Raw genomic sequence first — 16,965 nt, 5'->3', positions numbered from 1 at the left:
TAGCAATGGAGTCTACAAAACTGAGCAACCCAGCCTATGCATTGAATACAAGGACAGATTGTGAACCGATGAATGAATCCTGCACACAATGCTTATTTTAAAAACATGTAATGTGTATGAAATATGCATAAAAGGAGACTAATCGCACAGAATTCTGCATCTTTCAATGGTTGTAGGCTAGTACCAATTTTGATCATGACTTAGTGACTGCAAATAACGACTTTGTTTTGTCTGCTTGTACTCCAGAGATAAATATGGTTGCATTAATGTCTTTGCAGACACTCGTCTTGTGGACTTGCTTTTACGCGATTGTGAAAAAAGTACACCAAGTAAATAATTTTACAAACACAGATTCAGTTTATTTTCAGAGATGCTGGCAAGGCTTGCAAATAAAGATGAATAAGTCCATAGTCTTTCCAGTTTTCTTTAAAGTTTATTAAAAACACTCGATTCATGAAGGCAACTTGAAGTGCTTTTCCATATAGCTCCACTCATACTAACCAGCTATGCACATTCATTGCCAGATTACAGCATTAGTCATACTGTAGGGATTTGATCATTGATATCAGTATTTGACAGGTTTCAACGCCACCATCAACCTTTAGTGGCAAGCAGCACAGTGCGGCAGAGGCACCTCTTGGGGCATGGTCAGCATCATAATGGTGAGGTGTGTGGAGGAGCTCTCAGACCTTCATAAAGAAGGTGTCTGACCAAGAGCTTTAATGGAAAGTATAGTCTACACCCCACTCCAGTGTTTCCTTATACTGGTCTTGCCACTGCTTCAATAGGGCTTGCCTCCAATGGCAGCTAGTATCTCCTGGCGCTCCTCAGCAGTGGGCATGTCAGGCTTCACGCCGTCTCGTCTCCTATTCACCATGAGGTTGTGCTGAAAAAAAGAACAGAAAACATTGGAATCACGTCAATTTAAGTCCATAGGCCCTGTGATACGCACTGATTTGGGACCGTTAGGGGCGGCACGCAGCCTAGCGTTTAGGAGTTCAAATCTCAACTGATTAAAAAAATATTAAAAAATGGGTGCCTGATGTTTTGCCCATGAACGAGTCACCTAACCCCTTACAATTGCTTCAAGGGCACTGCAACCTCAGGGTGGTTGTGTGTCTCCTGGGGGGTGTGAACATAAGAGTATTTCCAATCTCTGAAAGTTAATAAACAATGAAGTACATATTATAATGCAGATGGATAGATGAACAAAACCAGAACATTACCAATAATTTTGTAGGGCAGCTCCGTGCAAATGGCTACATTCCCAAGACTGCAATGTGGGTGTCCTGGAACACAGCCACTGCAAATCCCCATCTCAACCCAGTTGACGTAGACAGAGGCTCGTTAAGGGGTGGGCTCTTGCCTTAGACCGCTGCGCCACTCGGGAGGCATTGCATCAGTGCTAGAGGAGTCACCACAGATCAGGGTTTGATCCCGGAATGTATCACAAACAAATGATCAGGAGTCCCATAGGGTAGTGCACAATTGGCCCAGCGTCTTCCGGGTTAGGTGATGGTTTGGCCGGAGGGTCTGGACTTGCCTCATTACGCTCTAGCGACTCCTTGTGGCGGGCCAGGCGCCTGCAGGCTGACCTCTAGTCAGCTGAACAGTGTTTCCTTCGACACATTAGTGCGGCTGGCTTCCGGGTTAAGCAGGCAGGTGTTAAACTGCGGTTTGGCAGGTCACGTCTCGGAGGACGCATGACTCAACCGTCGCCTCCTGAGGCCTTTGGAGAGTTGCAACGATGAGACAAGATTGAAATTGGGGGTAAAATTTAAGAAAAAAAGTGGCCTCTTCAGCAGGTGCTAATCAATTAAGCTGATTCCATAGTTTAAAGACTGGCACAGAATAACTCAACAGGGGGCGAGCTTTGAATGCAGTGAGTCATTCCAATTTTAGTTTGAGGTGATTTGAGTATGTTTAAATATTAAATATTACCTTCGGACAACCTGTAAATTTGAATTCTTCATCTTTGCCTCATGTTGGCCTACATGCAATACTTAATATCTATTTGAGATCTCTCACTGCATTAGGCACATTAGATTGGCACTCATGGGTTGCGCCAATGCATACTCACCCAGTATTTTCTGCAGTTTTTGTATCTCAGAAAATATGCAGAACACATGTTCTTATCATAGTTATTGGCATCCAAACATTTCTGAGAACCATCACTTTCCTGGAAAAGAGTAAAGTCAAGTGATTCAATTTGACAGAAATTACATTAACATTCAAACCAGTATAGATCTCAAATGTAGTAGGCATAATCTCATTCAAACATGTAGCCTGTATACTAATACATACTTCAATGCATGGGTTTATATCTTTACTTCGAAGCTTGCGCACGTTTTTGTCCATTTCTTGCTGCGTCGCTGAAAAACAAATGTGCAATACATTGAAGTCGATACATTGTCTCGTGCAATTAAACAATTTATATGATCACGGTTCGCTACAATAAAACATACAAGGTCAGGGATGGACCCATTGACCTATGTATTCTCAAGTGCGGCAACAATGCCTAGATAAATATCAGGTACAAAAAAAGTTACCATAATTTCAGGAACAGCAAACTCATATCTGCACTTTAACGTTGTTGCTCAAGCTACATGGATGAACGTCAGAGAAGGCGAAGCGAGAGCGTTTACGGCGCTCAAAATCTGTCCAAGAAATAAGACCACGAAGTATTTTTTTTTGTATGAGAGTCGGTGACGAATTTGTTAAACAAAAAAATGTAACCGCTAATTTCCTACTTGAGGCTTATTTGATGTGAGATAAGTTATGTAATGGTTATGTTGTTACGAATGCATTGACAGTGGACGCACGTGGCATTTTGGCAAAAAAAACTTTAAATCGGAGTTGTGCCTGTTCACAAGCATATCTGCCCTCTAATTGGCTGGAATGGTCCCACCTGATCTCGCCTACCTTCCATCTTCGTGGACATATTTCCATTGTTTGTGCCATCACTCGACTATCTTGTCAATATAATAGATCATCTTTGTCATTGACCTTCGAATGAGTGAGCTACCTACTGCAACTATAACAGCTAACTAATAAAACATTAAGCCCGCAAGAGGGCTAACGACGCTTTCTGCTAACCGATGTCACAAAAGCGACACTGCAAAGGCAAAAGGTTACCTCAAAAGTTGTGCATGACTCTCCCCAAAGATGTATGATAGTGCCGCAGCTAGCATAGCTAGCCAGCCAGGAAGTCGAATTGTTTGATAATGATATTTTCACGCGACAGCGAACCTTTGGCAAATCACTGCGCTTCGACTTTGGTTAAATCTACATGACAGCCCACCGCGTTCCGCACTTACTTTTCTTGATGTTATGTGGAAATCTTGGTTGAATACTTGTGCATCTATTCCCTCATGTCAGTTCGAACGTCATTTAATAACATCGCACTACGATGTTCATGACGTCTGCAACAAACTGACAGCAAAACTGACCAACAGGACAAAATACAGAAACGACGACAGGGTACTTTTCAGTAAACTGACAGGTCGATACGCCAATAGGACGGTTCTAATGACATTCTTAGTCCACCTATTGTTATAAATAAAACCAAAATGAAGTCAATGCGATTGACAGTATCACTAGCGAGTCCGAAAATTGAACTTTATTAAAAGGGACAAACAATGACACTGAAATATAAAAGTGACAAGACGTTACACAAATCAAAAATAAGAGGTGGGAGGGATATTGAGTAGGCGTGGCCAAAATGTATGTTTGGTTGCATCGCAGCGCATACACAATGGCTGCTGGAAAGAGGGGAAAGCAAACAATTTTCAGGCCCGCCGCGTCTAGCAAAAAATATGAGAAAAAAATTATAAAAAATTCGGAAAATAGTTGAAAGTCAAGAAAAACTCCGTAGAAAGGATGTTAAGGCTCCTGGGGTGAGTTTGGCGTAATTTAAGTAAATTGTTACGGAGTTCTTGAATTAAAATATCGGGGTTATTCAAATTATGAGAGAGGGGTGAGCTAGGGAAAAAAGTTTGTGTTAATCAGCACCCAGTTTGGGACCTCAGAGGAAACCAAAGGAAGACAGAAATATTAAGAAAATTTAAATAAATTGTGTCATTAGCGCTAGGCATGTCACGTTGCGTAATAGTGAATGTCAACAACCATGGAAAACAGTTGAGTTGAGAAAAGTTAAGAAAAGTTTAGCAATTTTGTTTCGTTTACGTTTTTCCTGAATATAATAACAACAGTGCTGCGAGGACAGCCGACGGGAACACACGCGCACTTAAATATATCACAATTATTTAGAAATGCATGCTGTGCGCATACTGTTTTTATTTTTACTCACATGAAGGCTACACCAGAAAACACTGTAAACATGCCCTTATCGATAGAAGCATTTTGCCGAAACTTGAAAATACGCAATTTAATATGTGAATTGTGATTTTATTATCTCTGTATTATGTCATTTTTTCATCAAGAATGTAGGCCCTATAGACAGAACACGTATTTGACTAAAATCAGAGATGACAGTGCAACTTTGGGTTAGTTTAAATAGACAAGTATCGAAGAGAAGAAGTTGCTTGTCAATACCATAAACAACCAAAATGGAGGGAGAACTGCGGGCAAACTAATTAGGCGATGCTAAACATTTGCTTATGCATGTGTTCATGTCCGTCTATTTTGTACAGAGAGTTTTACTAAGTTTAACAACATGCATTGGATGATGTTACAAGCTGCTGCTATGTTACATCAAAATCACGTCCCATTGACTTTGATTCGATTAATTAAAATGTTTATATTTGCAGGTTGCTTATATTATCAAATTCAGATCGGACATGATGATCAGTAGCATTGCATGTATGATGCACTGATATACTAGGCTATCTGTTTTTTTGTGTCGTGTATAAAGCTATTCCCAGGTTATTGTTAGCCATAGCATTGAGCCCCTGCTATCTGACTGGTGCTGCTCATGGCTATAGGACGCACGAGGAGCCTATAGCAACATGGCAGAACCTCTACAAGTGAACTCGAGATGGGTTCACACTGCTGTTTGGCTTAGGTTTTACAGTCATGTAGGCTATTGGCCGTTTTGGGGAGGTTTCTCTTGAATGTCACAATTGCGCTATGGATTTCCTATTGTGCATGTTCAGCCAATATGTCGATGTTGTCTCCTATGTCATAACTATTTGGCTTATATAGTGAATAGCAAGATGCAAAACATTTTGAAGTGTGTGCTTTGCCCTCCTAAATTGGTTTTCACATGGTGACAAGTTTTGCATCTTAAAGAGAAAGTCTTTCCCCTGCCTTCTCCTCGTTTTATAATTTTATGACCGGGTTCGATTGGCATTTACATGACTGTAAACATGTCAGATGTAGCCGTTAAAAAAAAAAAAAACTTTAAATGAAATGCTAAATATATATTGTTACGTAATGTCACTGAAGTGTGTGCAAATCACTGCATTCTTATAATCTGAGTTAGGCTAAGTGTGGTCCACATATTTGGCTATTCATAATGTAATAACTTGACTATATGCATTCATTTTGGGGTGCATGATATTGTATTACAGATAAAAGTTTTGTTTATTTTATATATTTTAATAAAGTTTTTTATTCTAGAAGCATTTGCACCAGAAGATGTTGAGGGAAAAAAGTAACTTTGTTTTTATAACATTTTTAATGTGAAATGTATCTAAATAAGATGAATCTGTTGCATTAAAACACTTGTTTGTTGCATTGAAACACTTGCAACTTTTTTATGTCTTAGATTTGGGGATAATACTAGTTTTTGATTAGATCTTATAAAACTGTACAGTTACATTTAAACAAATTAGGTTGCATTTTATTATTGGTATAAGGTCGAATGGAATCAACAATTGAAGAAGAGTTTCATTCTAAAATGCTACATAGCAATTTTCAGAAATGTTGGTTAAAGTGGCTTTTATTGTTTAACTAAATCGAAGAGATTGGTGTGTTTTTTCATGATCTAATCATGGCATAGGGTTGTTCAATGACGGACATGGTTTTTTTCTTCTCAAATCTATCACTTGATGGTTTCATTTCAGAGAGACAAATAGTCATGTTTGTTTGCAGAATGCCAAATATCCGCCTCACTCTCAGAGAAATAGGTAGTAGCCTACTGCAAGGTTTTTCAGTCAAATGTAACAAATAACTATTTTTTTAGTAACGAACTGAACAAATGATACTTTTGTGATATCAATATAAAAGAATATATGATAATTCATTACAGTAATATGATATCTCTATGTAAAACATTTACATTTGACATTTTAGTCATTTAGCAGATGCTTTTATGTAGAGCGACTTACAGTAAGTGCATTCATCTTAAGATAGCTAGGTGAGACAACCACACATCACAGTCGAATATACAGGACATGAACATCCCATTCCAGCTCAACAATGGATATATAGCGTTTTGCCCAAAACATAAAACATCTTCATAAACATCTCAAATCTATTATACAAAATCTGAGATCAGTAATATTTTACACACACATGGAGGTACTCATAAGCAATCATTTCTGATGAAAAAACAAAAATATGACAAATTGGTGGATATAGCATTTTGGAAATAAATGATTAAATTGTCTTTAAAGTTGTAATATTCATAGAGCATTTGATATACTTTATATATTTACATTATTGATGTAGTGTCTTTTTCATCTGTTCACATCAGAAGACAACAAAAAAATGCACATTTTAATTGACCTATTCTAGTAATCCAGGCTCTTTTGGAATGAGTGTCTTTTTCAAGGCAGATGGCCTCTGGTATTGTCTAGGTTTTATGTAAAATGTCATATTTTACAGTTTAATCATTGGCTCATGTTTGAATTTGGAGTACTCCAATGGGGCTATAGCTGAAATGCTCACCAATGTAAGGTGTATCAAATACAATTGGATGATGTATTTTCAGATGTTTTTTCTGTGTATGAATATCCAGAGAATAGTGTCAGAGATACAGTCATTCTGTTACCAAACGTTGCATCTGCACTGTTCCTCAAGTAAATGTGGAAATTGTTCAAATAAGTCCTTGTGCATAGAGATGTATGGTTCATTTAACTTTGCAATCATTGGGTTTTGTTTGATATACATTTTAAAGTGTCACTCTGCTACAGTGGAATTGCCCGTATCTAACATAAATGATCGAATATATGTCTATAAAGTAATGTTGTTAGACAGTTAGTGAGACGGTTGAGAAAGAGACAAAACGTTTGTTTTAATGTTGCATTAAGAACAATGTTTTGTCTTAATGAGAAGCATGGTCATGTTGAGATGATTTGCAGTTCTAAATCAATCCAGACATCAATGTGTAAACCCTGTTGAAATTCTAAATACCTGATTTGTAACTGCTTTAATTTGTCAGTTTATAGAAATGTGCATTGTGAATACAGATCACCAGAAATGGTTTTGATAATCAGTAGATCAGAAAGTTTTTCATTTTTCTTTTTTTCGTAACATTTGAAAGAATAAGGTTAACGGCCAGAAAATCTCAATTTAAAAAAAAATAGCATTATGATACATGTTTTTGTGACTACGTGTATCGCAACCATATCACTTTTCAGTATGGTTTGCTCACCTTATCATTCATTGTGTAAGGCTGCTCAGACTGTTGTCCAAACGAAGATGGTTTAATGTGCCGCCTCGAGTTTTTAAGCAAAGCTCCAGAGCGGTGACCTTACAAGGCCTTTACCATACATATAGCTTCAGAAAAATCCCCTTCACACAACACGACCTATGTATTGTAATAGCGTAGAGCAAGAAAAAAAGGAACAAAGCATTAGCTCTATCTAAAGACATAACTATCGAGCTATGGATGCCTGCCTTAACACGCCTGAGCTTGGCATTAATAACCCCCTCCGATAATTGTGTACATTACAAAACATGTAGGCTCTCCCCATATTCTTTAATGGGAGCTCCTGTGTACTTCCTTTACACCCTGTTTCCTGCACACTTCCCTTCCCGGCTTGCATCGAGAGTCGAGACTAGCTGCTCCGGGATGATCCAGCTTGAGAGGACATGGGTAATTAGCCATGCGGGTTTGGCAGAAGCTGCGCTCCTGTTGTTGCGGGAATGTTACACTGGAGGTCTTTTGAAATAGGTCCCGATAGTGGAGAAATATAGGATCAAGAAAGATTGAATGCCATATTTAAACACAATGGCCTTATTACTTTTCTTCTATGACTGGATTTGATCTGGATTTTCAATCTCATAAATGTAACCTATGAATGGCCCGTACAATACTGGTCTATAATACAACTTATAAATGTATTCCCCTACTTGTAGAATGTTATGGAATTGCAGTAGAACCCTTCTTACGCTTTTGACTGAGAACATGAACCTTTTTCCCTCCCCCTCTCCCTCGCACACATCTTCAGGTGCCTGAGTCCTGGCGGTGTTGAGCACATAAAACTGGAGAGAGAACAAGCGTCGTTGACAGTAGGTGGGCACCGCGTCCTTGTCCAACCAGCCACGCTGCCCTAGGGTGCCATGGCCACGGGAACCCAGGGGCACTTAGACCACGTTACGGATAAAGCCAGGCTCGCGGCGGCCACAGGGAGGCGCAAGAGAGCGGAGGCGGGCAAGCCCAGGAAGAACTTCCCCTGTCAGCTGTGCGAGAAGGCTTTCAACAGCGTGGAGAAGCTAAAGGTGCACTCCTACTCACACACAGGAGAGAGACCGTACCGGTGCTCCCATCAGGACTGCACCAAGGCCTTTGTCTCCAAATACAAGCTGCAACGGTAACAGAACAAGCTCCTGTTATCTTCTAGTAGGCCATACTGTATTCATATGTACAACACTTACTGTAATATGTAGTTGTTATCTTTAGTAGTCTGTCATTGTATACATTCATGTATTATTTAAGTTTTAAAATCACACATATGTGTCCTGACTAGCATTCCTACATAAGTACTAAGAGTTATTGCTGTAATATAAAATGTTGCTGGATTGTCATCTGTGTTCAAAGGCATATGGCGACACACTCGTCAGAGAAAACCCACAAGTGTACGTACTGTGAGAAAATGTTCCACCGCAAGGATCACTTGAAGAACCACCTGCACACTCACGACCCCAACAAGGAGGCCTTCGCCTGCCAGGAGTGTGGCAAGAGCTACAACACCAAGCTGGGCTTCAAGCGTCACCTGGCCCTTCATGCGGCCAACAGTGGAGACCTCACCTGCCAGGTGTGCCTTCAGCCGTTCGCCAGCACCGGCCTTCTCCTGGAGCACCTTAAGACCCACGCCGGCAAGTCCTCGGGCGGCACCAAAGAGAAGAAGCATCGGTGCGAGCATTGCGAGCGCCGCTTCTACACACGCAAGGACGTGCGCCGCCACATGGTGGTGCACACAGGCCGCAAGGACTTCCTGTGCCAGTACTGCGCCCAGCGCTTTGGCAGGAAGGACCACCTGACGCGCCACATGAAGAAGAGCCACGCCCGTGAGCTGCTGAGGGTCAAGACGGAGCCGGCCGATTCGCTGGACTCACCCTTTTCCTGCGGGCTAGCCGGAGGCGTCAAGGGCGATCTGGCCACCATGTCGACGCCGCACAGGCAGCTCCAGCTCAACCTGTACGGTGGCCCTCTGCTGCCACAGCACCACTGCCCCACTATGCCCCCCCCTGGACACAGAGCCCAACCCCCCCACACCCCTTCCCCCTAAAGTACCAGCTGGGCTCTAATCTTACCTCATACTCCGTCTCCACTCTGGAGAGGGAGCAACATCTAAAGGGAGAACTGGAGACATATCTGATGGAACTGCAGAGCGGCATGCCGTCCTCCTCGGCCGAGGGGGCTCAGCTATCCTCCGCCTCCAAACTGGAGTTAGACTCCCAGGTGGGCTCGTTGGATGAGACCTCGTCTGACGAGGCATCTCTGTCCAAAATCTCGGGGGCAGCGGGCGAGTCGCTGGCTTCCTCCTCATTGCTCGATTTCTCACAGCTCTTCAACTTCCTGCCCTTGAACAGCCCTCCTTATGGGCACCAGGTGACAGCCGGTGGGGGTCTAGGCGGGGTCTCCTTCCCGCCAGAGGAGGTACTGTCTCTCGTCCAGCTTCCGCCCCAGCCCCTGGATTCTCATGAGGTGACAGGGAGCGGGGAGGATGTAAGCCCCCTCCACAGCCTCTCCTCCTCCTACACCTCTAACCTGAGCACAACCACCACACTGCCCCGCTTTCACCAGGCCTTCCAGTGACACAACACACACGCATGCACACACACTTACACACGTACAGTAAACACACACAGGCTGATAAAAAAATTATATTCTGCAAATTATTATTTTCATGCCAGTAACACATTTTTGAATATGTCTGCACAAAACTACGACGTAATAGCACTTCTGTTCAACAGTTATGGGATTCTACACATACAGATACAGTATATTAGATGTATGGGTGTGTATCAGCACTGACATATACCACATACACAAGTCGTTTGGCTCAACCACATAGCTCAAGCCATGGGATAATGGTTGACATTTCATGTGGTTCGAGTCAACAATACTATATCTTCACCGCCCTTGCAAATTCACCACTATAATGTTCATGACCAACACAGTCCATTTTAGTTCAAACAACAATTAAACATAACTAGAGTTTTGGAGTTTTACATAGAGGAATTTATTTAGGAATGTGATTGCAGTGTTGTATTTCTACCAATCTATATTCTTAACCCCCTTTGCCTTGGAGTAGATTGAACCTAGTATGTTGATTTAACCATATTTTCATATAGAACTTTGTACATTTGTGTGATGTTGAATGTCCTCACCGCTAACCATTTAAAAAAAATGTCTTTATCTCTTTGTTTTGTTTTAAGATTTATAGCCAATGCAATCATATGTTTTTAGACATAAGGTACTGAAAAGCCCCTTGTGGAATGTAGTGTGAGAATCATCCCTGTTCCCCATCAAAACCAAAGTCAACCAAATATCGACTGAGTTGCCAGGCAGAATAGTGTCATGGTATCGCTGATGGTTGTAAATGTTGCTGCTGCCTAGTAGTTCCCCTATAGGCCGATTGGATAACTCAGCTATAGATAGACTAAGTTGTTCGTCCTCATTTCATTTGATTTCACATAAAAGGGACAAGATAATATACAATTGTTATGGCAAGAATGTAATCGTAGGCCTGATTCCATTTCGGCCCCTAGCCCTTCGCTGCTTCATACCCCTTGGTCAAAATTGCTAAAGGACCGAAATGGAACCAGACAGTAGAAACAACATTAAAGCACTGCCACATAACTAGGGTCAATTTGTATTTCCTCATTCTACCGGTTTTAGCACCGGATATGAGGTTAGAAATAGTTTGGGGAGCTTTAACTCAATCATTGCCTGGCTACCCAAACACCTAGCTCCAGTCAAACGCTATTGGCCTGAGCACCTCCCCGTCGGTTTCTAGAACGCAAACTTATTCTAACTGTTCTGATTGTCCCAGAAACGGATGGGTTGGGCCAGAGCCAGAACACACGTGAGTAAAGCGGCGTTTTGAAAATTGGTCATTGGCTTTGATACTCTGATTGGTTAAAGATGATCCAATTGCTGATGATTTTGTTTCGTACAACAGCCCTCATTTTGTCACCAGAAACAACTTCAACGATGGCAGTCTCAGACTGAAGTATGTAGCGAACATAGAGCAGCGGAAGAATTCCGTTTGAGTCGTCAGGCAAACCATGCATCAAATCAAGGATAATGTTAGCAATATTCAATCCGCAGGAAACAGTGTAGTAGAACCACCAGTTGCAAAGAGAAATATGTCCATTGTGCAGTTTGAAGAGCTAGATGGGTATCTTTAAACAGGTATCTGGACACTTTGTATGAGTATGCTAAGGTTTGTGTGAGCCTAGGGCTAGTATGTGATTGCAGAGGAGAGGACCCTCACGCAGAAAATCTGGGAGGCTGTGTAGAGCGGTCAGAACCGAACTGCCTGTTACAACTCATCTAGGTGGTGCGATGGATTAGTCATGTCTGAATGTGTGAATGGGAGATTTGTGCCTCACACATGCAGACATTCAGAGTAGTGAATGCAAAAGCACTTTTAATGTAATATGTGACACATTGTTCCTTCACTCAGAGCAAAGGGATGTCCCAACTTTACATTTCAAGTCAGTATCCAGTAATCCAATATTATCTTCAAGGCCCATAATACAATTACAATATTTTGGTTTTTATTTTATTTATTTTATTTTGTGTTTTTTTTTTTTTTAACAGGTCAATACAATATTACAGCCAGATTCCTCTTGTTATACTATTCACAAAGAAGGAACCCTCTCAAATATAAGTATACTGACCAATGGCAACCAGCATATCAGCTCAGTACAGAAAATGCTTCTCTACAAATGCTGAGACAGAAACACAGCTACTTTAGCTTACCAGTCCCAGAAGTAGCCCCTTAGCGCCAATTTAAACAGTTGTTTTGACATTGTATGTAAGGTTTAGATAAAGTACTGTATTCTACACCTCTGTGTGATATGAACTTGGCTGGAGTTCATACTTGGCCGCCACGGTTGAAGAGTGTTCATGAAGGATTTGGTTTTTAAGTGTCTCTAAATGATCTTGTCAATTTTGTACGATGTGTTGTATAGTGCTGTATGATATAGAAACTAGAGGAAAATCCCAGCAATGATGAAATATGGATGACTGGTCGGTCTGGTCTGGTCAAGAAGTGACATTCCCAGAAATGTCTCTGAGCGAGATGCTGTAACACTGTGCTGAGAGACACTGACCCTGCTGCTGTCAAACAGTTCCTGAACAACTACAGTACAAGTCAAAAGTTTGGGCACACCTACTCATTCAAGGGTTTTTCTTTATTTTCACAATTTTCTACATTGTAGAATAATGGTGAAGACATCAAAACTATGAAATAATACATATAGAATCATGTAGTAAGCAAAAAAGTGTTAAACATATCAAAATATATTTTATATTTGAGTTTCTTCAAAGTAGCCACCCTTTGCCTTGATGACAGCTTTGCACACTCTTGGCATTCTCTCAACCAGCTCCATGAGGTAGTCACCTGGAATGCTTTTCCAACAGTCTTGAAGGACTTCCCCATATGCTGATCACTTGTTGTCTGTGTTCCAACTCATTCCAAACCATCTCAATTGGGTTGCGGTTGGGTGATTGTGGAGGCCAGGTCATCTGGTGCACCACTCCATCGCTCTCCTTCTTGGTCAAATAGCCCTTACACAGCCTGGAGATGTGTTTGGTCATTGTCCTGTTGAAAAACAAATGATTGTCCCACTAAGTGCAAACCAGATGGGATGGCGTATCGCTGCAGAATGCTGTAGTAGTCGGGCTCGTTACGTGTGCCTTGAATTCTATACAAATATCCGACTGTGTCACCAGCAAAGCACCATCACACCTCTTCCATGCTTCACGGTGGGAACTACACATGTGGAGATCATCCGTTCACCTACTCTGCGTCTCACAAAGACACGGGGGTAACTCAAATTAACTTATCCTCTGCATTAGTGGTAACTCTGGGTCTTTCTTTCCTGTGGCAGTCCTCATGAGAGCCAGTTTCATCATAGCGTTTGATGGTTTTTGCGACTGCACTTGAAGAAATGTTCAAAGTTCTTGAAATGTTCCGGATTGACTGACCTTCATGCCTTAAAGTAATGATGCACTGTCGTTTCTCTTTGCTTATTTGAACTTTTCTTGCAATAATATGGACTTGGTCTTTTACCAAATAGGGCTATCTTCTGTACACCACCCCTACCTTGTCACAACACAACTAATTGGCTCAAATGCATTTAAAGGGAAGGAAATTCCACAAATTAACTTTTAACAAGGCCCACCTGTTAATGGAAATACATTCCAGGTGACTACCTCATGGAGCTGGTTGAGAGAATGCCAAGAGTGTGCAAAGCTGTCATCAAGGCAAAGGGTGGCTACTGAAGAATATAAAATATATGTTGATTTGTTTAACACTTTTTTGGTTACTACATGATTCCATATGTGTTATTTCATAGTTTTGATGTCTTCACTATTATTCTACAATGTAAAAAATAGTAGAAATTAAGAAAATCCCTTGAATGAGTAGGTGTGTCGAAACTTTTGACTGGTACTATATGTAAGATGAAACAGCTTAGGTCACTGCCAGAATAATGTCAGTCTTTAGGAACTTGTGTACTTGGCACTATGTGCTTGTGGATGTATGTGTGCATGTGCATCTGTAAATCTAAACGCCTATGTTTCTGCTTTGTTCAGTGATAGTGTATGGAAGATGTTTTCAGTTACAACTTAGATCTTAGTAGCCAGATCAAGTCAATCCCATCATCGAAGGAATGACATTGATACCCCTGGGATGTAACGCTATGATGATAGAGGTTTGGCTTCAGGTAAAAGTCAACCTTTGGCCTTAATGGATATCTAATACAGTATTTTTTTTTTTACCCTCGTTTGAGACGTGCCATTTATAGGTGTCTTTGCCTCACTCAAAGGGAGATGAGGACCTCACAGACACCTTTCAACCATGTTCATTTCAGTACAGCAGGGCCGATTACATGCAAGTGTGCAAATGTGCCTATAGCGTTCTGACCAATAGCAGCAATGTACTGCATATCCATTTGAATTAATCAAGTTTTTACTATTTAATTCTCTAATGTAAACCATAATCAGTTTTATAAATAGATCCCATTGAAATAATTATATATTATATTAAAAACATTAGTGGGGGAACTATTTTGATATATTTCTACTAAATCTTTAATGCTCACGTAGACCAACTCTGTAAGTTCATGTAACCTATGGGAGTGGATATTAATTTGCTTGATTATAATGACTGAAAAAGTACAGTAGCTGGGCTGTTCATTTACAGTAAGGTCCACTTTAGGTTGCCACTTCAGCTTTATCTCCAACTTGTATGTTTCAAAAAAAGACTATGCTCAGTTTGGACTGTATATCACAACCTTTCAAATTGTGTGAATAAACAATTGGTATACAGTGTTTACTTAGCTCATGCATTTAGACTGCAGTGTTTTCCCTTGGCGCAAAAAAATGTGCAACCTCACATTGTTTTACTCTGTTAAAAATAACCAATAAGGCAAAAAACTTATTTGAATCCTCCATGTTCCTTAAACATTTCTCAAAAGAAAAGAATATCACTTTAGTTAGGGCCACGGGATGTCATTGAAAGGGGAAGCTGAATGCCTGTGTAATGTTTTCAAGTGTTATGGGGTTGAGTGCTATCAATGTATCTTGAAGGTTTGTGGTTTTACATAAAATGTTTGGTAAGCCTCTATATAGGGCAGATTCTTCTATAATCGTAGCACTTTTGGAAAATGTTATGCCTTTGTTTCCTCCAGTACCTTTTTTTCTTGTTTAAAATACATTTATTACAAAGTATAGATGTCATATTTAGCTCTTTAGAAAAGTTAACGTGTAAATACAATATTAAATGTTTTATTTTTTACAGGTACAATTTTTACAGTGTTTTACTATCATTAAGTGTCATTTGCTTTACTTGCACAAATGTTCTGTGTGTCTCATTGAGGGATCTATCTGTCGGATAGTAAAGACTATTTTCACATCATTGCTGCCATTTCAAATATGCCACATTTCTTACCATCTATATCTATGCTGGCAATTTGTTTGACTTTTAACCCTTGATAAAGTATTCAGAAAGCTAGTGTATGTAGCTATCCCAGTATTTACACTTAATAAACACACTTGATTGCCTTAAACATAATTTTTTAATTGACAGGTTTGACTAAATGTATTGGAGTAACTTATAAGGCTCAAGTGCTTGGGGACACTGATATTTTTATATACTTTTTTATCCCCAATATTTGACACTTTTATTGTTCCCTGATGGATGACTCTGTATCTGGTTGGAGGGGTTTCTTCAGTGAGAGACACAGACCTTTAGCAATTCATGTCAACCTTCATTATAAGCTTCAGTGGTGCCAGTGAACCATGTTGAATGTGTATGTAAGAAACACTGCAATATTGCAATATTTTGGTATTGGATCAAGCTGCTAATGGATACTTCTAAAGCTCCTTAAGGTGCTACAGACCTCTTTTCTAGTTCTTTGTTCTGTTTTTACAAAAATATAAAATTGAGTTGTATGGTCGGCATGTGTGTGCCTGGTTGTTTTCATATACATATATTTTTTTGTACTGTGACTATTTGTGGCCTTGTATGGACTTGCCTGTAATGTCACATGCTTCTCTCCTTCACTTTGTATGGCGGTGTGATGGGGGAACCTTTGTCATCCTGGCGATTGACATGAAAGGGCTTTGGGAGAGTGTTCACTTGTTGCCTCAGTATAAAATCAGGCTGAGATTACCTTGGTGAAGATGATGATGAAGAAGATAATGACTCCACGATAGGGGACAATTTTTAAAAAGGACTAGTAGTACTTATAGCGAGGGATTTGTTCAGAGGCAAACTGCATTCCAGCCATGTTGGTTTTTTTGTTCTTTGCAATGCCATCCTGTGAGAATGGACTCATGTTGCTAATCATGTATATTTTACTTAAAATCTATTTTACAAACTACTGTTGTACTTGTATAAATATAGGCAAAATAATTCATATATTTGTGTATAAGTTGTGTAAAATAGAAATTAACGCTGCAGCTTTTTATAAATTTTCTAACATTGACATCATCCAAAGAGACAGATTATTTATTATCTGGCTGAGTAACCTGATTTGTTTTCATACTACCTTGCTGCTATGAGAGAGAAGAGCTGCAGTCTTCAACTCCACTGTTATTACACAGTGTAATGAAAGCTCAATAAACATAAACGAAGGATTCATGCAAAAAGTCCACAATTGTTGGTGCATTTTTTAAGTGTGTGTCAGTATGTGTGTAAAATGAGTGCTGAAATGTTGTTTTATATAGTGAAACAAGTGCATGAGAAATGTCCTGGAGTTTGAATTATTTCCTCTTATTTTATCATATTTTAATTGACTTTCTTGGTCATATTCAAGGTCTTCAAGACAAAAATCAAATATAATTAATACATTTTACTGTAAGATAAGCCTATG

General features: G+C 40.1%; 2 protein-coding genes across 4 annotated transcripts; one reads left to right on the top strand and one right to left on the bottom strand.

Annotated features, from left to right (window-relative positions):
• Nucleotides 1–410: 410 nt before the first annotated feature.
• chchd7 (coiled-coil-helix-coiled-coil-helix domain containing 7) lies at nucleotides 411–3,571 on the bottom strand. Of its 3 annotated transcripts, none has more exons than XM_046355998.1 (4): nucleotides 3,318–3,571; nucleotides 2,305–2,372; nucleotides 2,081–2,179; nucleotides 411–886 (listed from the first exon to the last, which is right to left on the bottom strand). In XM_046355998.1, exons 2-4 carry the CDS (start codon nucleotides 2,356–2,358, stop codon nucleotides 782–784), a joined length of 258 nt encoding a protein of 85 aa, XP_046211954.1. In that variant the 5' UTR covers nucleotides 2,359–2,372; nucleotides 3,318–3,571; the 3' UTR covers nucleotides 411–781. The 3 variants fall into 3 exon arrangements, with proteins under 3 accessions (XP_046211954.1, XP_046211955.1, XP_046211956.1); XM_046355999.1 differs by lacking the exon at nucleotides 3,318–3,571 and adding an exon at nucleotides 3,136–3,310; XM_046356000.1 differs by lacking the exon at nucleotides 3,318–3,571 and adding an exon at nucleotides 2,550–3,095.
• Nucleotides 3,572–3,763: 192 nt separating this feature from the next.
• Nucleotides 3,764–12,808, top strand: plag1 (pleiomorphic adenoma gene 1). Its single transcript, XM_046355071.1, is given in 4 exon segments — nucleotides 3,764–3,896; nucleotides 8,358–8,720; nucleotides 8,948–9,561; nucleotides 9,564–12,808. Coding segments are annotated over 3 exon segments (1,470 nt in total). The 5' UTR covers nucleotides 3,764–3,896; nucleotides 8,358–8,469; the 3' UTR covers nucleotides 10,169–12,808.
• The last annotated feature ends 4,157 nt before the right edge of the window (nucleotides 12,809–16,965 follow it).

Source organism: Oncorhynchus gorbuscha, linkage group LG07 (genome assembly GCF_021184085.1).
Source record: "Oncorhynchus gorbuscha isolate QuinsamMale2020 ecotype Even-year linkage group LG07, OgorEven_v1.0, whole genome shotgun sequence".
NCBI classification, from domain to species: domain Eukaryota; kingdom Metazoa; phylum Chordata; class Actinopteri; order Salmoniformes; family Salmonidae; genus Oncorhynchus; species Oncorhynchus gorbuscha.
This window is presented reverse-complemented; position numbering and strand designations above follow the sequence as displayed.